This window comes from Mercenaria mercenaria, chromosome 16, assembly GCF_021730395.1.
Source record: "Mercenaria mercenaria strain notata chromosome 16, MADL_Memer_1, whole genome shotgun sequence".
Classification (NCBI taxonomy): domain Eukaryota; kingdom Metazoa; phylum Mollusca; class Bivalvia; order Venerida; family Veneridae; genus Mercenaria; species Mercenaria mercenaria.
The window spans coordinates 65,543,494-65,565,646 of NC_069376.1; the positions used below are offsets into that span (position 1 = coordinate 65,543,494).

General features: G+C 34.2%; 1 protein-coding gene across 6 annotated transcripts in view; it reads left to right on the forward strand.

Annotated features, from left to right (window-relative positions):
* Nucleotides 1-20,484, forward strand: part of LOC123540191 (pumilio homolog 2-like) — a 43,547-nt gene extending 23,063 nt beyond the window's left edge. For all 6 annotated transcript variants that reach the window (XM_053527290.1, XM_053527292.1, XM_053527291.1 and 3 more), the window contains 9 exons: nucleotides 158-277; nucleotides 2,130-2,285; nucleotides 2,969-3,124; nucleotides 3,456-3,582; nucleotides 4,081-4,212; nucleotides 6,966-7,224; nucleotides 8,201-8,338; nucleotides 9,313-9,560; nucleotides 9,903-20,484. In XM_053527290.1, coding sequence (XP_053383265.1) covers nucleotides 158-277; nucleotides 2,130-2,285; nucleotides 2,969-3,124; nucleotides 3,456-3,582; nucleotides 4,081-4,212; nucleotides 6,966-7,224; nucleotides 8,201-8,338; nucleotides 9,313-9,560; nucleotides 9,903-10,221 — 1,655 coding nt within the window. In that variant the 3' untranslated portion in view covers nucleotides 10,222-20,484. The remainder of the gene's footprint in view (nucleotides 1-157; nucleotides 278-2,129; nucleotides 2,286-2,968; nucleotides 3,125-3,455; nucleotides 3,583-4,080; nucleotides 4,213-6,965; nucleotides 7,225-8,200; nucleotides 8,339-9,312; nucleotides 9,561-9,902) is intronic.
* The last annotated feature ends 1,669 nt before the right edge of the window (nucleotides 20,485-22,153 follow it).

A 22,153-nucleotide genomic window follows, 5' to 3' on the forward strand; every position in this document is an offset into this window, starting at 1 on the left:
AAGGAAATTTAAGTTTGATGTTTTCATACTGCAAGTTGGACCATAAAAAAATGTTGTCTAGGTGAAAAATTGTTTTTTTTGCTGTAAATTAATCGTTTTCTTCTAAGTATTGTAACCCATAACTAACGCAAGTTGTTTTTTCTTTGTTGACTAACAGGTGGTGCTCCGAACATTGGCAGTAACCCGCTACGTCTACTCACCACCCAACCACAACAGATGCCCACAACCCCACCCATTTTCTCGAGTAGTAATAGTAACACACCACAAAACTCACTTGGTAAGGATGAATGCATTTATTGTTTTGGATGGGTATTTTGGGAATGCACTGCATGCATTTAATATTGGAAGAATATTGGTGTTTTGATGGTGTGACTAGGGCTGTCATTGATATAAAACTTTGTATTGATATATCAATAGGATTCAAACTTTGTATTGATATATTAATAGGATTTTTATGGAATAAATACTGCAGGAAGAAATATTTCCATCTGATTTTATGTCCAGATTGAATAACACGTCGTCTTTGTTACCAAGTAGAATTCACTCCAGTGCAAGCATATAGTTTCGTTTTTAATTGTAAAAAGTAGTAAAAACAGCAAATTCTCATGTGTTTCCGTAACATAAAGTTTGTCAGTAATTACGTTTTAAAGCCTTCTTAAGAAATATAGCATTTATTTCAAGATATCTAAAAATAATTAAAAAATTTTGTCGAACGATCTGGAGGCATGCAGCTTTAAAGATTTAAATGCTCATAAAGATTTTGTGTATAAAGTGTCTGCCGCATTTTTTGTTATGGACATAAAATATAATTATTGATTTCTTGTTAGATCCTGATTTCGATAATTGGCTTCACTAATATTTGTTTAAGGTTTGAATATTGATTAACGCAATAGGATGTTTTATTGAAAAAAAAAATGCATATTATAGTATTGAAGTTACAATAAAAATCAAGTTATTGAGTTATAACCACTTTGTTTTTGAATATCTTAAGGAAATATTATCTCTGCTGTTTTGGCTTCGTCTTACATCTGCAGTGATAATGATACAAGAGTTACTTTAAGAGAAGCTAGATCTAGGATGCTATATTTGGCTCAAGTGGATTTTGCCAGACTGGATCTCACAAGGCATGCATGCAATATCCCAGATCTGGCCACTGTTGTAATGACCCTTTTATTTTATACCTCCACCATTTTGTTTGTTGTTTTATAACTGTTGTGCAGATTCTGACTTGAAGCCAGTGAAATTGTATAGCAGCAAATGATTATCAGTTTATGACACCTCTTATGGGAGTACTCTGTGTGGGTACACTGAATAAAACCTAGCTTGGCTAGAACACTATGATGCTGTTATGGGTGTGTGCTGGGTAAAATTTGTTAGAAAAAAGTGTTCAGAGTCACATCACCTCAGTTTTATATGAGAAAAATGTCATTTATTAGAAGGGTCAGTATATTTTGCCTGCCTAACAGGAAAAGGTTATCTGGGTAGGAGATCAGCTTATCTATTCCCTAGGGAAGCTGCACATGCACATTTTAACGTCATTGTATCGATGAAGTGTTCTAGATGAATAAAGGAACAATAGCAAATGATTACTAGTATTTGACACCTCTTATGGGAGTACACGTGGAGTGTGTACACTGAATAAACCCTAGTTTGGCTAGTATTGTATGATGCTGTTGTCCTCATAAAGTTGCCAATGTTTGCTCTCAGTACATTTTAAACTGTACTTTCATTGAAGGCTACTTCAAGTGAAAAACAGAAAGAGAAATTTGTATAAAATTGTAAAATAATGGCAAATGATTACTTGTATTTGACACCTCTTATGGGAGTACACATAGTGTGTACACTGAATAAAACCTAGCTTGTCTAGTATTATATGATGCCATTTGATACTTTCAATATTTTCCTATGCTACATAAACTGAAGTAAAACATGTTGAAGACTTTGTATATATCAATTTGAATAAAATTTGTTAGATTTAATAAGGACCTTCATTAATTTAAAAGGAATGTTTTTCTGCCTCTTCTGTAGCCATGGAAGTTATTGCTTGAACCAATTTAAAACAATTTACTAAAAGGTACAAGGACTTCCAGTCTTAAATAACATGTTATGTATATTGTTGTATATTTTAGGATACAGTCAGTCAAGTAGTATGGGCTACCCACAAGTTTCTTCTAGTCTTTTCACGCCAATCAGCACTGGTCTCAATCAACAGAGTAACTATGGTAACAGTGGCCTTGGAAGTCTGGGGTCAAGCATGCAAGGTTCCATTGGATCTGGCGAGTTTGGTAGATAGCCATTCATTTTTGTATCTTTGCTAACTTTTTTACCATAGCCTAACATCTGTTATTCATTAATGAGATATTGTCAGAGAATTGGTTGATTGTCAGTTTAAACTTATATTCTTTGATTAATAGTCTTAATTTTAATAATGATTATTGAAAGATAAGATTATGTCATACTGATTTATAAGCTAAGAAAGTTTAGCTTATCTTAAAACCAAACCTTAAGGAATCAGGTTACAAGGCTTGGAACTGTGCATCTGAGGTCAGGAGTTTGTGACACTTGGAATGACAGTTCCCCTATTGGGAGAAGTTCATTTGGTGGTTCATGTTATCATACTCTCGACACTGTAAAATGGTGTCCAGTTTGTAGAATAAATCAGATTCTTTTATAGCCTCATATATACTTTTTTTTAGCTCACTAGAACTTTGTTAAGGTCGAGCTATTAGTATAGGGCCATTAGGTTGAGTGTCAGTGTTTTGTGTCAACATTTTTCATAGAAAAAGCTTTAAACAAGACCTCATTCTCCCTATTAACTGTTGTATGAATTATTTTCTAAACTTGCTAAGAAGCAAGGTCAAAAGGTCACCGTCCTCCTTAGTTGAATGACTTAGATCCTCTTGTTCCGTGCATTACAAGAATAGAATACTAGTATCTGATCATTTGTATGAAAGATAATTTGTTTCAGGCCTAGGAAGTGGTCAGAGACGGGACTCATTAGATTTCAAGGCACGGCAGATGACACCCATCAATCAGTATTACGGTTCCCTAGGTAACCTGGGTTCACCTGCTGGACCTATGGGTCTTGTCCAACCTGGGCAATCTATGACCCCACCCCTTTCTGGTGAGTTAAAGTAGAATGCTGTTATGTTAGCTAAAATTGTTAATGTGTATTTAATAGTTACTGTGTTGAATATTGTAACTTGTTTCTTCTCCTATTCAACTGCAAAAGGTATGGCTTGTTGGAAGATTGATGGTTCTACCCAGGTGTTTTCAGTTGCCTGACATAATGTCCTGAGGAGCATGTAGGATCTTCCTTCATGTCAATGTTGTCAATTTGACTTGAATCTTTTTACGAGTTACAGATTAGTCAAATCCTAAATGAACTGCTGTTCTCGTCTTGATCAGAAATCTTATAAAGGATGATAGAAGATTGTTTTATGGTTATATTGTAGGTCTCGGTAATGGAGGTAGACTGTATAACGCAGCGCCAGGAGCCGAGGCCAAGTTTCGCAGTGGGTCTGTAGGGGCAACCAGTATGTTTGGCTCCCTGTTCCCTGGAAGGACTATGCAGTCAAGAAGGTTTGTTGCATTTTTAGTGATAAAAAGTAAAGTTTGGACACATTTGATATAAAGTTCTGTAATATTCAGTGGCACAGTTGTTGAGAAAGGTGTTAACTATTACCTATGTGTAGGAAGATATATCGCATTTAAAATGGGAACAATGTTCAAAGACCAATGACTTTAAGATTCACTATATTCAGTTGGACCAGGAAATATTTCTTGGCTTTGATCATGACTATAGCGGAAGCTATCAGAGTGACTACACACCTTAAAAAGTAGTGAACCGTTAATATCAGTTTGCAGTTTCAATTTGACTATGTATTTCAGCATGCTGTGGTTGTTATTGAAATCCATGTGTTGATATTAGCTAAAAGAACTGTCACAGTAGCATAGGATAAAACTGAATTTCAAGGAACCTGCAGATTGTCATTACAGATCCAGTTGTAAGCTTCAGTATTTCTCCTCCTATGAGTGCAAATGTTGAAAGTTTCTGTAATTTTTGTTACGATTTTACAGTAGTTTGTCAAAGGAAGTGACGGGACGGAGTAGACTGCTTGAAGATTTCCGCAATAATCGTATTCCCAACTTACAGTTGAAAGATCTGATCAACCATGTTGTAGAATTCTCACAAGATCAACATGGATCAAGGTAACCAAGCCAACGTGAAAGCCTCTATTTCTGTTTCCTGATGTTGTTTTTCATAAACTGCTTAAAGTAGTTCGGTGTGTTCAGTTAACCAGAAATGACAGTGTCATGTAGTTTATCCGGTAAACTTAAATCAATGCCTGGAAACCCATGCATGGGTAGCATAAATGTTGCAGAGAATCTGTTGTTTCCAGTGTTAAACATGTTTCAATGCCACTGTCTTAAGGTTAAATTTGACAATAGATAGGTTTTAATTTAAAATGATACAAAATATTAACATAAAATAAACAGCCGTATTAGGACTTGCTTGTAATTAGGCAAATTGTGAAAAACTAAGCTCGATTACCATACATTTTAAATTGTTGAGAAAAAAAACAACAGCTAAACCTACAGCTACAGTTACATTAAAATCTACAATTTGGAACTTTCCTATACTTGGAAATACCATCAGAGGTGTGATTTTCATGTAGAAGCCCATTGTGAAAATTGACAGGGGCCCCAATAGCTTCAAACCAGTCTATCAAACACATGACCCAATCTTTTTTACTGGCTGAATCTCTGTAGGATACAAGGATACTTTGAAATAGTATAGTTTAATAAAATTCTACACTGATAATGTGCAGTACAACCTTAAAGGTCTGCTTTTATATATGCTCACCTACAGAATGGACGGGGTGGGGGCGTTAAAGGATTTACGGTAATAGTTTTTGGCAGATTTACCTATAGGTTATTCAGAAAACGTAAGTTTCAGAGTTTAAATCAAGCTTAAAAGTGTAAATATATTGAATATATTTCTTTGTCGCTATTCTTTGTAATAGGGAAACAAGCCAATAGATTAATTTCAAGTATTTTGTCAGCCATTCTGAATGTGCATTAAAATGGAAGAATACTTCTAAAAAAATGAATTGAATATAATTCTCAGAAGAAGGAAAAATGTTACATGGCAAATGATTACTAGTATTTGACACCTCTTATGGGAGTACGCAGTGAGTGTGTACACTGAATAAACCCTAGCTTGGCTAGTATTGTATGATGCCATTTGTAGCATGAATATTCTAGTAGGCAGCAAACAAAAATGGAAGTATAAACAAAATAATTGCAAAATTTTCAAATTGAGAAAGTTCTGTGCTCTATAAAATGTGTATGTGCAGTCAAAATATGTGCTTTAAAAGGCAGAATTGATATTTATTGTATACCTACATAAATTTTGTAAAATAATCGGCTTGTATTTCACAATAAAATATGAACAGGCAGAAAAAAATCTGTATTGTACCTTTTAAATGCCGTATTGTATGCTGCTGGACTACTTTCATCAATATGCATGACCTGATACAGTTCTATAAATAGTGCACATAAAAACTTCACTTAGTTCCATTTTAATATCGATAAACATTGAAGATTTTCTACAATAACAAAACAGCAAACAAAAAGGTAGAGGTATATAATAAAAAGGTCACTATAACAGTAGCTAGATCTGAGATTTTGTATTCAGCTCTTGTGGATTTTGCAAGGTTGGATCACACTGCACTTGCACACCTCGTAAGATCCAATCTGGCAAAAATCCACTCAAGCCAAATACAGCATCCCAGATCGAGCTACTGTTACAATAACACTATTTTATTCCCACTTCAGCCTCTGGTGTAAACTTTCCTTACATTACCACAACAATTTTGTTAGATTGTTTGGGATCAAAGCAGTCTGGTATAAATGGCAAATGATTACTTGTTTTTGACACCTCTTATGGGAGTACACTTGGAGTGTGTACACTGAATAAAACCTAGCTTGGCTAGTATTGTATGATGCCATTCCCACATAAGATAAATCATTTTATAACACTAGAATTCCAGTCATAGCGAGGGGTATTCATGGCCAAGCTGTTGCAACTGACTTCAAATCCTTTTCCCCTCATCTAGAGCCTTTCTTCATTAAGCTTAAGTCTACATTTACCTTCAGAGTGAAACAGAAAGTGTTCCTGAAGTAAGTCCTAGTTCTCAATCTATTACTGCTGGCATGCCATTATTCAAAGCGAATCAAAGCATAAGATTTTCATAAGTTGTTGACATTGGCAGTGTGTTTGTTCATTAAGAGAAGTTGATTTAGTTAGTTGTCGGGACATCTGGCCATGATTTCATGAAAAGACTTGTTCGTTAACTGACAAGTACATTATTTTGCATATTTTTAATCGCCAGCCACGAGTGGTGGGGGGGTTATAATAGGTATGGTCTCCTTCCGTCTGTCTGTAACAATTGTGTCCGCTCCATATAAGTTAAACCCCTTGAAGGATTTTCATGAAACTTTGGTCAAATGATCACCTCAACAAGACGATGTGCAGAACTCGGGAATCAGCCATGTTGGCTCAAGGTCAAGGTCACAACTCCAAGGTCAAAGATTTGAGCCTTCCATTTTGTGTCTGCTCTGTATCTCCTTAACCCCTTGAAAGATTTTCATGAAACTTTGGTGAAATGATTACCTCATCAAGACGATGTGCAGAACGTATGTTGCATGTGTCAGCCATGTTGACTCAAGTGCTTAAGTCAGTTAACTAGGTCAAGTGTTATTGTTGAAAATGGGACAGGGTTTGGTTGAATAACCATCATAACATTAAATAAATACACCACTGTGTAGAAACTAGTGTTTAACCCATATTAAACAATTTAACCCATATTTGAGAATATTGCATATAGCAGATTTTTTTCAGCAGTATTTGGAGCAAGCGACTTGAACAGTACTTACACAAAGGATACTTCATATTGCAGGTTTATTCAGCAGAAGTTGGAGCGAGCCACTCCGCAGGAGAAACAGATGGTCTTCAACGAGATCCTCTCTGCAGCCTATAGTCTCATGACTGATGTGTTTGGTAACTATGTGATACAGAAATTTTTCGAGTTTGGAACGCCGGAACAGAAACAAACTCTGGCACAGCGTCTACGAGGTCATGTGTTGCCACTGGCATTACAGATGTATGGTTGCAGGGTCATACAGAAGGCACTGGAATCAATTCCTGCTGACATGCAGGTAAAACTTTTTAACTTGCCTTTTACTTATGCGCTCACTTTCATGTGTTGAAAAAGGTAAGTGAATAAGTATGGCAAATGATTACTAGTATTTGACACCTCTTATGGGAGTACACAGTGAGTGTGTACACTGAATAAACCCTAGCTTGGCTAGTATTGTATGATGCTGTTTTCCTCAAAGTTGCAAATGTTTGCTCTCGATACAGTTTAGACTGCACTTTCAATGAAGGCTACTTAAAAATGAAAAACAGTAAGAGGAAGAGAATTTTGCATAAAATTGTTTAAAAAATGGCAAATGATTACTAGTATTTGACACCTCTTATGGGAGTACACAGTGAATGTGTGTACACTGAATAAACCCTAGCTTGGCTAGTATTATATGATGCTGTTTTTCTCATAAAGTTGCCAATGTTTGCTCTTGTTAAGTTTTAACTGTACTTCCATTGAAGGCTACTTAAAAATGAAAAACAGAGAATTTTATATAAAATTGTGTAAATAAAAAATGGCAAATGATTACTTGTATTTGACACCTCTTATGGGAGTACACTTGGAGTGTGTACACTGAATAAACCCTAGCTTGGCTAGTATTGTATGATGCCATCACAACTTGAAACTGAACTGTCAGCGAGGAAAATTGTAGGAAAGAAAAAATGGAAAGACAGATTCTAAAAAGTCAACCTCGACCTCTGATGCAGGCTGGAAGGTTGATATTTGCAGATAGGTTATTACTGGTACAGAATCAAAGAACACTCGTTAGGTTAACTGTATGCTGTAACGTTGCTGATACACTGTTGAAAAACGATGCCAAACCTTGAAGCCTCAAGTCCTTCAAAGAGAGATAAAAATAAATTTACAATTCGAAAGTTCAGTTTCCTAAGCAGGGAAAATGTACTGGACTATATATTTGGAAACAATATAGTTCTACAAAATGTGCCAAGCTGAAGACTTTTCTTTAAAGCTGATGTTTTTGTTGACAGGTTGAAATAGTGAAAGAACTGGACGGTCATGTAACAAAGTGTGTAAAGGATCAGAATGGTAACCATGTTGTACAGAAGTGTATCGAGTGTGTCGATCCTAAACATCTACAGTTCATCATTGATGCATTTAAGGGGCAGGTAAGAAACATTGATAAATCTTCCAATCTGAACTGAAATAGACTGTCTCGAACAGCTTTCCTTACATTGTAAGCAACATAGGAATACATGAAGAGACTGTTTGGTTAGGTTGGTAGCTGGAACACAAGACTGACTTGAAAGATAAAAGATTGATCCCTGCCATTGCATTCTCCATACCTCTGGTCTGTGTAGAGAACTTGTCATTTACCTGCAAATAAAGGTCAGTGTTGGTATTTATATATATATAGAGTTGTCAGTTGCTTGCAGATGAATGTCAGTACTGTTACAGACTAGAAACAATTGTTCCACATGAGTAAAAGGGCCTTCCTGGTCGAGTGGTTAAGATCGCTGACTTCAAATTACTTGCCCCTAATCTACATGTGTTTGAGCCTCGCTTAGTGCATTGATTTCTTCATGTGAGTAAGCCATCCAGCTATCTTACGGAAGATCGTTGATTCTACACAGGTGCACGTCTGTGATGAAATTATGCAGGGACGGGCACCTAGGGTCTTCATAAAAAAAAAAAAGCAGGAAAGTCGCTGTATGACATAATTGTAGGTGACATTAAACCAAACAAAACAAAAACAAAACAAAAATCCATTGGAGTAAGGTAATAGTATTTACAGTTCGTCAGCACGAGATACTGTGAAGTTAACCCTTACCATGCTGGACACGACTGATCCAGCCTTTGCAACCAGTGCAGATCATGATCAGACTGCACAGATGTGCAGGCTGATCATGATCTACACTGTTCGCCATTCAATCAGTATCTTTTGGTAAGCACCCCTATCCAAATTGAAAGATGGACAAGTCCATTATAGAATTTTAGCAGGGTAAGGGTTAAGCTCTTTGATATATTTTATCATTTTGCTGCAGTAGGAAAGGATATAAGATGAAAAATTATTTGTACATATACCACATAAAGATAAAAGCTGAAGTTGTTCTGCATTGAGGAAAAGTACTTGGTTTTATAGGTATACACACTGTCTACTCACCCATACGGCTGCCGTGTGATACAGAGGATCTTGGAACATTGTACGCCAGAACAGATCCAGCCACTGCTCGAGGAACTTCATGAGCATACGGAGAGACTGGTGCAAGATCAGTACGGTAACTATGTCATACAGCATGTGCTCGAGCATGGACGACCCGAAGACAAGAGTAAAATAGTGAGTGAACTGCGTGGGAAAGTTCTTCTGCTGAGTCAGCATAAATTTGCAAGGTATTTCATTTATGTGCTGTCAAAAGTATTGAACTGTTTGAATAGACATGTAGTTGTATATGGTGTTGATTCACCTCATTTCTGTTCTTAACCATCATGACATGTCAGAATGATTACATGTATTTTGAACACATAATTTTCATTACATGATGTCTTAAAAGAAGTCATTTTGATTATGAAAGTGAAAAAGATACATAATTATGTATATATATTTGAAGGACATACACCAATTTGATTGTGACATTTGTAAATGGCAAGTGATATCTGAATTGAAATATACACTTCTTGTTGCAGTAAGTTTATAGTTTTTAAGATTAACCAATTTTTTATATTTCTTTACAGTAATGTTGTGGAGAAGTGTGTCTCGTACTCGTCACGTGGAGAGAGGGCCAATTTGATTGAGGAAGTTTGCTCGATGAATGACGGAGCTCTGTATACAATGATGAAAGACCAGTTTGCAAACTATGTTGTTCAGAAAATGATTGATGTCGCAGAACCGCCCCAACGGAAGATTCTCATGCATAAGATTCGTCCTCATATCGGCACTTTACGGAAATACACGTACGGGAAGCACATTCTCGCAAAGTTGGAGAAGTTTCTTCTCAAGACCAATTCTGACTTGGGACCAATTGGAATGCCTCCTAATGGAGCACTTCCATAACAAGTTGTTTGTTTCGATGAATATTTATGTAGGGATGTCACGATAAATAATTTTTATAGCCAGGTAATCACAATTTGAAGTAATTTGTCCGTTTTCGAGTAACTGCCTATTTGCAATATTAAGTTGATAACCTGCTACTTGGTTAAATAATTTTTATTCACTTGCAACATTATTTGTTGTAAAACATCAAGGGCAGTGATGAGGGAAAAAGAAAGACTGCAACTGCTTACCAATAAATCATGACCTCCCTGCCATGAAACAACTAAGTTATTGAGGAATATGCATGCACTTATTTATTCCCTTAATTTATTTCAGAGTTTAAAATTCAAGAAAGCTCTTGTTTGCAAAGTTGAAAGAGTATTTATTAAAATTAAGGCCAATATAATTAGCTTTAGAAAGCCATGTTTATGCTTCATTATAATACAACGTGTAATTGAAAGATTTCATGTTAAGAATTATTGAATAGCTGAGCTAATGAGATCAGTTTGTGATGAGTGTTGTATTCTATGGCCAAGACAGATTGTTTGATATTGTCTAACTGTTACATTATTACATATTTTCTATTTACTAAACACTATGAACGTGTGCTCTGATATAAAGTATTGAGCTGTATTTTTCACGAAAAGGTTTTGAATGGACCAGTGTTCTTGTTGAGTCGGCTAAACGATGTAATCGTTTTGACAAGTCCTTGCTATCCAGCGATTCTCTAAGTCTAAATGGACCAAATAACACAGTGAAGCGATGTAGTTCCATTAGATTTCTCAAACTTCAAACAGTTCACTGCAAGAATGAAATTAAGTTGCGTGAATTCCCTTTGCTATGACCAATATACGATGTAATCTGTCATATTTATGACTTGTAATTGTGCAATACTCGAATGTAACTCATTAAGCATAAATGTGCATTTTATGAATTGCGCAGGCTTACAAAGCTTGCGTAACATCCAGCGAAAGACAAAAAATAGTTCCACAGGGCTCCAGATAAGATGCGTATTAGCGTAAATTACGTATAGAAATAATGCAAATACTCATGTCTAATAATTTCTAAACGTATATAAAATTACAGAAATGCACACAGTGCTTTTTTAAAAACAAAATCTGAATCATCTGGATGCGTTAGGTAACATAGCCGATCCCGATCAGCCTTAATTCTCCCACATTGAACGTATACACGCATCGTATGATTTCTATAAACTTTGCGTGGGTTTCTACACACACACATGAATTTTGCAGTCAGTAAACGGATAAATTATCGGAAGAAAAAGCTCTTACTGGTTTGTTTAGTTACTACAGATATTAAAAATAATTTTAATTCTTATTTTTCGAGAAATAAACAAATCGGCTAAACATTAAATTGTATTTTCTTGTAGTTTTTGAAATCGAAAGTAGATCGTCTATGTTTGGCGAAATGAAACAACTTTTTTATGAAAAGATTTAAATAAGAGGTAATTTAACCGTAAACTTCAATGTCAGATACTGCCAATTGCTGCTAAATGTCTTCGTATCATCACAATTTGTAAAATATATTGTTCAAACTGGAGAAAAGTGTAATCGTATCCGGATATAATATTTTGGGTAAATATCGAGCTGTGTTATGAAATTTTAAGAAAAAAAAAACTAAAAACAAACTGAAACTGGTAGACTATACTGTCAGTACATCAATCATTAGCCGACTCAGGCCATTCAGGCCTTTGATTTTTTGTGTGTAATGCCTTTAATGGTAGTCTCTTTTTTCTTCTTCTTTTTTTTTATATTTGAAAATGCCACGTTCAATACCCTCATGTGTGTTACATGATACCACATACTGCGTTAATTACAGGGTAGATTCAAGATTATATATTTGTTAAGAGTTTGGTCAGCAGCACAGCAGTCTCACTGTTTGCTTGTAGTGTCTTAAATTTAACATGCAAGCATCTAAATATGTCTGTATTTTATGTATTAAAAAGTACTCTATACTTAGCTCCTACATATGACCTATACAGTGGTTAGAGAACACAGACATTCATGGAGCATGTTGTTATAGTAGAAATAATGGCCTCAATGTTTGATTAGGTCATAAATGGGAGAGAAACGTATGTAATAACTCAGACTATCCTAAAAGAATGTTCAAATATGGATAAAATCGTAGTTCTTATACCATTTGTATTTGAAAAAGACGGGACTTGTATCCCGTAACATGTCAGATTTGTCAATTAGTTGGCATTCAAACACAATGTAATAGAAGGAATGAAATGATCATTATTTGATTCCAGTGCTATTACCGTGCTGAAAAATATACATATGCATGTACTTCAGGACTATGGTATTAATTGCTATATTTCTAGTGTTTTTGCTGTTTGTTGTTTTGTATACATCTGTCTCGTGACATTCTGGGGTTTTTTTTATGGAGAATAGGGTGGATTTTCAACATTGTTATTTTCATGTGTATTTTTTGCAGGAGAAAAAGACATAATACTTTCATTTTATTTTTCATTACAATGTTTTTGTTGCACTGTTTGTGTAGATACTGAAAGCAGAAGGGCAATGAGATATATGAAATCTTATAGCCGGAGTTTCCATAAGATGTAATAAAATCACTTGGGTATGTTTTAAATGACTGAAGGCTTTCCACATATGTAGACCACGTTAGCTCTTCATAGCTGTAATGCAATAAACATCATAATTATCAGCATTATTTGTGCATTCATCTTGACTTAAGTCAATAAAACTATTGAGAAAATGGTTACATTTGTCTCAGATATTGGCCCTGTTCTGCCTTGTTTGATGGAAGGACAGGGGATATTAAATCGGGAGTTTGTAGTCTAGTCTCAAAATACAGCCTTGCTATTGGTCAGTTTCTAGACAGAGCTTGGAATCATGCAATCAGAAACTGGAATTTTGAGACTGGTGTCTAGACTGTGTTAAATATGCAGAAATAATGTTAAGTATTGAAAAACTAGTGTCAGTATTGTTACACAACAGTGTTAGCATACGTGTTGCATGTTTTTATCATATTTACTACTTTTTCTCCTTGTTTTCTCTCAAACTTTGCATGTTGTATTGTAGAATAGTTGATATAGAATAGTCACATTATATTTTGTACCACTTACTCCCATTTGATATATTCCATATTTTTTGGTGTGTTTTTCTTTTTTTCTTTTTTTGTCATTAATCATTGTATTCATATTGTAATGTTAGTTTGTAGAAGATTGTTAACAGAAGCTGTTAATACGATTATTTTTGTGATATTGACAGGTCCATGGTACTGACATAGTTTTGAAATTTCGAATGGTTTTAGAGCCTATTTCTCACCCAGTTCTGCTGGTCTTGTTTGTATGTCTGCCATTACAACTAATAAAACGCAAGTACAAAACAGTAGAAACATCTGGAAGGAGAAAAAACTTTCGATTTTAAATTATTCTAGTAGGCATTCGAGTCTTTAACGAAGCCAGCACAGAAAAAAAAGAATGATGACTCTTATGGGTAGTGAATTCATTAAAAACATTAAAATATTCAGTAAAATATAAAGTGATTTTGAATTTTATTGTTTTCTCTATCTAATTAAATAATAGAAAAATAAAATCATTGATAGCAAGGGTACATTAAGAATGATGAATGAATTTTTTTATCAAATTCTGTCTGTTTTTAAGACAAGAATTACAAAAGTATGCTGGTTGTCAAATGTACAGGTACACAAATTGATTTGTATATTAGAAAAATGAAATATCACATCACAAAGGAATATCTTGTATTTAACCATATAATCGTGTTATAATATAGAAATAGCCTGTATATGTTTGGTAGATAGATATATGTATATATTTGACATGGCTATATGTATATTTAGAAGTTTCACATACAATTTCTTTTTATGTCAAGTTTTTTCTTGTAAAAAAGAATGGATTTTGCTTATTTACATTACACTTAAAAATTTCTTTTTACGTCAAGTTTTTTTCTTTGAAAAGATGTATTTTGTCGATTTACATCGCTTTCTGTTACATCTAATTAACAATAAATTTCAGCTTTCATATGAACACTTTTATCTGCAGTAATAGAAATATTCTAAAGTTTTTGTAAACACATTATAGTTAGAAATTTTTGTTGTATATAAAAGCACATCATTTTTCATATATTTCTTGTTAGAAAACACCCCTATAATATATAACTACAATCGCTTTATATATTTAATAATCATACAGTTAGGGTAATATGCATTTGGTATTTTAATGTTATTTGAAAACTTGTATATAATCTAAATACATGTTGCTTTTTGAGTGTACGCATAGCTTGCCGTGTAGGTAATATACTCCAGATTTTTGTAATAGAATGACTGAAAACATGCATCTTTTCCATTTTGTACAGGTGAACATTCATTTCATCTTCTTCTGTGTTTCTTTCTTTCTCTACTGATCTGTTTAGTACTGTTGTAAATTTCTTAATATTTTTGGTCATCTTTTGTAGTGCATAGAAAGTTGCTTGTGGGAGACCTTTTTAATCCTCACCGCGAGTTGTCAATTCTTGTTGCTTATCTCACGAGTGTAAGTGTGGCATTGTATAACAGCAGAACAGTAACATAAATATTACTGCCATTGTATTCAAACAGATCAGTAGAAGAGAAGTAAACTGTAGTTATCTTCTCCTGTCAACTTCTATGAACATTTCTGCATTTACTTTAAAATAGTCAAGAGCTGAATCAAACCTGAATGTATTATACTTGTACAGATCAACAAAATATCCCCCTTGTTAATAGTGTAAAAAGTGAAAAAACGTACATATAGACAGTGTTTATAGTTCTTTTTTTCTACAGTAAGATGTATTATACTCTAGCAAGTACTTTGCTGTAAAGGTTGTACAAATGTAAAAAACGAATTTATTGTGCATGGAATTTAACAACAAATGTATGCTAAAACCTTTACCCCTTTTTCATATTGATTTTTTTTTTTTTTGTAAAAAAAACCTACATTGCCATTACTCTGCTTGTACTATATTTTTCGGGGGAAAAATGTATTTCCAATAAATTTGTCTTTCAATGTAAATAGATTTTTTTTGTACACATAATTATATTTTTGCATACTTAAACATGCTTAGAAATGCATGTATTTAATTGAGATTGTAGCATATGCATCCATAATTCCATGTATAAACAAAAAAGTATGACTGGCTCATACGTTAAATTGTATAATATAGCTTTTTTCTGACCATAAATGCATGAAAATAGCAATTTTTGTTCTTCTCTTATTTCCAAATTAAATGAGACATTTAATTGGTTCTTGATAATGCATCTGGACCGTATTTGACTGTTGATTTGTCAATATGGGGTGATAGAAACATTGATATCTTATGATAGAAACACTGATATATTATGGTGATTAATTCGTGATTTAGGTAAAGTTAGAATGGTCAGGTTAAGAATGGGTCTTCGTAGATTTTAGGATATCCAAGTTTTTAGAGAAGAAATTGTGAAAGGGCAAACTGTGTGATACATTTTGTACATTTTTAAAGGCCCTTTCATTCCTCCATACATACATATGGAATTGCAGCTACCTAGAATGGAAGCACAATTTTTTTACTGTGTTTATGCAACTTCCCCCACCCACCACCATTCACAAACCCCAAACCCTAGTTGCAGATTAAGTATTATTGTTTTTTTTTCTATAGAAAATGTAGTTTTTTGTACATATTTTTGAATGAGTAGACATTCAAATCTATAGGTGATACATATCACTTTACATTCTAAGTCAAGAGTTGTGACCCTTCAGTCTATATTTGCAGTGAAGTGTTTTAGAATAACTAATAATTGGTACCTGTAAATGAAGAATTGATTTAATGCAAAGACAAACTTTGTCATGCAAGTGATAAAGGCTTGTCAGATATGCATTTCTCAGAATAATTATTTTGTATTAAGACAGTAAACACTAATTTGAAATACAATAAACAGTTGAAGATATATTTATGCATGTAGCCATAACATAGACCTTACGTCTTAAACTACAGTACTATTGCTTTATTATATGTAATCAGTAACTTTTTTTTTGTATTCATTGTATACTTGAAGGAACAAATCTCAACTTGTAATATAGACCTGGGGTGATAGTGCAATTCTTTGATGCATTTTGATAACATATATTCTTTCATTGTACAGAACCAATCATATTTGCCCTTTCGTTTTTGTAGTAAATGTACAAAGTGCACTTTTGCAATATTCTTTTATTAATTTTTTTTTGGTCATCTTACTTTTTTCCCTTTTCATGAAATCTGGTTTTAGCATATTGCTGTATTAATTTCATGCACAGATATTTTTGTACTGCCTATTTACTCTATGAAACAGCATTTATAAATGCATATATGGGATTATGTAAGGCAACGTGTAAATAAGTTATTTTTGACATTGATATACTTGTGTACAAAGTTTATATAACTGATAACAACAGAATACACTGAACAATGGTTCCTTTGTTTGTATATGTGTAATTGCTTTATAGTGTTCATTCAAAATTGTTGTGTTATGGTTTCATCTAGAAAATCAATGGTGTGGGATAATTTGAGATGTTAATAATGGCTCTCTGTGGCTAGCACCTGTGTGGCAGTTGCCACTTATACTGAAAGTGTTTGAATTGCACCTGGGAGGAGTGTTTTAAATGGATGTAAGTCGTCCAGCATGAAATAATGCTCAGAGTGGTGCCTTGGGTCCGACTTCTGTAATAAGCCTAGACTTCTGATGTAATATTAAAAAGCATGAATATAAGTCAGTTTTCTTCTTGTTTGCCTTAACCATGGCAGCTTGAATGTACACAAGAGCTGTTTACACACATATATATGCAGATTGCCGTTGTTGTTGTGTAGCAACCAATCTCAGTGCATTGTGATTCCATTCCATATATGGCATACCATTTTATCTTGTATAAAGAGTCTAGGGAACAATGTATTATAGTCAACTTTTTGTTTATAAATAATCCCAAATACTGCATACAGAAAATATCATATTTATATGCACTTAACCAACTATTGATTTTGAAGAATAATTTTTAAGGAGTTATAAGAATCGTTAGCAACACTTAATACATTTTATTGACCTTGAAAAAGAATATCAACTTGACTGTATGCAGAGGGCACACATGCAGAAGCTAACTTTCATGTTTGACAATTCGGAACAGTTTTGGCCAAAAAAAAAAAATCAGTATCAATAGATCAGTATGACTTTCGAACATTTTGGAATAGAACTTACTACATCTTTTGGGAAAATAAAAACATGAAAGAAATCCTCCCTGTAATATACTTGTGTATTGTTCTGTTGATGATAATTTAAGAAGTTACAGAAATTGAAATTCTTTGTAAATATTTCCTTTCCTAACAAACAATGTAAATTTGAACAAAGATCTCAACTATTTCATCAGATATCAGATAATCTTGTACAAAACTGTAAATTATTCATTAAAGCAACCCTGATCACAATAGTATTGGTCAAAGATTTATTTTTACATGCTCTTACATTATGCCAAATACACACTCTTTACATTATGTAGAATAACCTTTAACCTGTAAAATAGATAAAATAGGAACATTTACTTTGGTTGTAATTACTGATAAGTTCAAGGTGTAAATATTGAAGACATTTCTACTTAACACTTGTAAAAATGTAAATTTCAGATCTTAGTATTGTGGTGCTATGTTAATAGAACCTTCTTTTTTTTGTTAAAGAATAATTTTCCATGTTAATTCATAAACATTTTAAGTCTAGACTTTAGTCTTTTTGTTGTTAACTTTCATTAAATGTAGGTAGTGTTTTATTTCGGTTAGAAATGTCAGTGAAAGATTTTAAACTTGCTTTCGTGGAAATGTCCGGACAGGTTTTAGACTTCTTTCTGTGGAAATAATGTGCAAGTTTTAAACTTGTTTCCATGGCACTATCAGTGACAGGTTTTAGATGCGTTTCTGTGGAAATGCCAGGACAGGTTTTAGACATGGGTTTCCATATGGAGAAGAAACAATAGAAGTTTGTCATTTTTTGAATGATAAGTTTGGAAAGCCTTGCTTTTATATGAAATTTGTGCTTAAACTTTTTTTCCAAATTGAATAAACATCAAGCCAAAAGAAATATATATACATATAAAGCTTCAGTGATCATGTACTGTATTCAGTGTAATACCTTTCACATGGAGTTAAACAAATACCTATTGTGCTGTTACTGTCTGCTTAGAAGACCTGATATGTAAATATGTGCATAACAAAGATTGTTTTCAAGTATTAGGGACAGGAGATTTCCCATTTGTTTTTTTTTTTACATTTTGCCTTCCTTTTCTTTGCTTGCTTGTTTGTTGTTTTTTCCACATTGTTACATGCTTGAAGCACAAGTTTACATTTTAAAGTCTAGATAGACTGTCTTTGTTTATTTCTTCTTGTTTATTGTGTTTAGTTATGGTGTCATATTGCACTTAATATCTGTTCTTTCTTCTTGTTTACTTTTACCATTTTCTATAAGAGAAAGAGAAGAGAGGAAAACCCTACAGTAATCAGTTTTAATAAGGAAACCATACTCTATATATGACATTATATATTAGTTACTATAGTATACAATGTGATGTGGTGTTGGTATTGAAGGTTTTTTTGTTGTTACTAACTAGCCAAAGGCACTGTCTTATGTCAGGGTGTAATATACAGTTTTGAAAGCATTTCTCGAATTCCAAAACTAGATTTTAAAAAAAAAACATATTAAGTATTGACTGCAATATGACACTGAATCTTGGACACCATTTAACATGCCTTATACAACTGTGTTGTCTTTTCAGAGTCCAGATAGGCCTATTTGAGCCGTGCCATGGGAAAACCAACATAGTGGGTATGCGACCAGCATGGATCCAGACCAGCCTGCGCATCCGCGCAGTCTGGTCAGGATCCATGCTGTTCGCTAATAGTTTCTCCAATTCCAATAGGCTTTAAAAGCGAACAGCATGGAGCCTGACCAGACTGCGCGGATGCGCAGGCTGGTTTGGATCCATGCTGGTCGCATACCCACTATGTTGGTTTTCTCATGGCACGGCTCATTTGTTGACTTGTATGATAAAAAAAAGCTTCTGTGTACAGTTTATATAACCTTTGCATATTTCTTTTTGCATAATTTTCATATTTTCATTGATGAGTGCTGTATATCTTGTAGGTATTAAAATGAAAACTGACAAGTTATTTAAAACATTTTATTGTTGGAAAAGAATTGAATTTAGACTAGATTTGTCTGGATATTTTTGTGGTGATACTCTTTCTCACATAGTCATACTGTCATGCCAGAACATTTAGAATTATGCACTTAATTTTACTATAAATTGCATGTATTCAGGCTTATAAAATAACAAATCAACAGAAGAATGTAAAATTTAGATTCGAAGGAATTTTGTTGAGAAGATAAGATTTAGCTGAAACTATGTGCACATGATTTTATGGCTTGCTTGATCTGTTTATTGACAAAAAGTGATGGAATATCCAAAGTATGCGACATGTGTGTGAAATAACATTTTTACCTGAGAGTTTTATTGCCAAATTCAATTAAAAGGTACAAGTGTGAAGACTTTTAGTGGCTACACCATGTGTTGCTCAAATTCTTTTTAAGACTTGGCATTCACCCTCAGATATTTCTTACATGTTTTTACACTCTTAATTTCTGTATGTTTTCCAGTAAAATTTGGAAAATTGTCATGATGATATAGCTCATGTCACAGTGGAGTAGAATTATTTGCTTCAGAATTGATCTGATTTAATCTGGAAATTACTTGTAGTTTTGCTACATATATCTTCAACCTGTAACCGCCCCAGTGTTAAGGGTTTCAGACTTCCTACCCCTTAAGCCTCACAGCTCTAGTTGGAAACCCTGTAAGTGGTGTAGAAATATGTTAGGAATATATCAGTTTGGATTTCTGAAAGAGTCAGTAGTTTTACCAAGGTGTCTTCCTGTACCTGGGGTTTTCCTAGTGATAAAATCAGATAATCTCATTACAAGGTAATATACATGTGCGTGAACAAAGTAGCCTTATCTAGTCGTGCTTATGATGATGTAAAGTCTTGTCAACTTCAGTGCTGAAACAAAAAAAGCAAGTTATAAAATAATGTGTGTAAATGATTGTTTTCTGTACAGCATATATGTTATAAAGACATGTTTATATGTCAATGTGTAAAGTTTCCTCTATGAACTGACATACACCATTGTGTACAAAATTTTGCATCATGTAGATTGTCGAAAGAGAGCAGAATTAACTGTGAAACACAGGCAATCAATAAAAATTCTCATATGATCAAATGTTCTTGTATTTTATTCCTACATATTCAGAAGGGGAGAAAACTGCATCTTGTTACCTTCCGTTTCCCAGTATATAATGTAAAGATAATACAACAATGAACAATAACCTGTGCATCAGTAGATATACACGCACAGATTCGATAGGACATGAAGATATAACCTGACACATTAGTGTGGCTGCCGTTGCAAGTTTGTACTCCATATCTGGCAAATATGTACCGCAAATCACTACAGTTGCACAGCTGTGCCAAATCCGTACCCTGCTTCAAGTTTATTTCATCCAGAAGGTCCGAGACCCATAGGCCAATACAATAATACACTAAGTTGTTCATGAGAAGAGGTGCTGTAACAGTAGCGTTCAGTCGAGAACCACATAAAAAGTTTTTAGAGCTCACCTGAGCCAAAGGCTCATGGAGAGCTTCTGTGACCGCTCGATTTACAGTCAACTCGTCCCCGATTTGGTCATTTCGTCCCCCTAGGTGATTTCAAATTGGTCATTTCGCCCCCCTTTTTAAAACGTATTTTTGAAAAAAAATTCATAGTATGATTAATTAGCTTTTTTTTAGCTCACCTGAGCACGAAGTGCTCAAAGGTGAGCTTTAGTGATCACCCTGTGTCCGTCGTCGTCCGTCCGTCCGTCGTCAACAATTTGACTGTTAACACTCTAGAGGTCACATTTTTGGCCCAATCTTAATGAAACTTGGACAGAATGTTACCCTCCATAAAATCTTGGACGAGTTCGATATTGGGTCATCTGGGTTCAAAAACTAGGTCACCAGGTCAAATCAAAGGAAAAGCTTGTTAACACTCTAGAGGTCACAATTTTGACCCAATCTTAATGAAACTTGGTCAGAATGTTACCCTCCATAAAGTCTTGGACGAGTTCGATATTGGGTCATCTGGGGTCAAAAACTAGGTCACCAGGTCAAATCAAAGGAAAAGCTTGTTAACATTCTAGAGGTCACATTTTTGGCCCAATCTTAATGAAACTTGGTCAGAATGTTACCCTCCATAAAATCTTGGACGAGTTCGATATTGGGTCATCTGGGGTCAAAAACTAGGTCACCAGGTCAAATCAAAGGAAAAGCTTGTTAACACTCTAGAGGTCACAATTTTGGCCCAATCTTAATGAAACTTAGTCAGAATGTTATCCTTATAAAGTCTTGGATGAGTTTGATATTGGGTCATCTGGGGTCAAAAACTAGGTCACCAGGTCAAATCAAAGGAAAAGGTTGTTAACACTGTAGAGGCCAAATTTATGACTATATCTTCATGAAACTTGGTCAGAATGTTAATATTGATGATCTTAAGGTCAAGTTCGAATCTGGGTCATGTAGGATTAAAAACTAGGTCACCTGGTCAAATCAAAGGAAAAGCTAGTTAACACTGTAGAGGCCACATTTATGACCATATCTTAATGAAACTTGGTCAGAATGTTTATCTTGATGCTCTTTAGGTCAAGTTTAAACCTGGGTCAGCTTCGGTCAAAAACTAGTCACTAGGTTAAATCAAAGGAAAAGCTTGTTAACACTAAAGAGGCCACATTTATGACTATATCTTCATGAAACTTAGTCAGAATATTAAACTTGATGATCTTTAGGTCAAGTTCGAATCTGGGTCATGTTGGGTCAAGAATTAGGTCATGGGGGCAAATCAAAGGAAAAGCTTG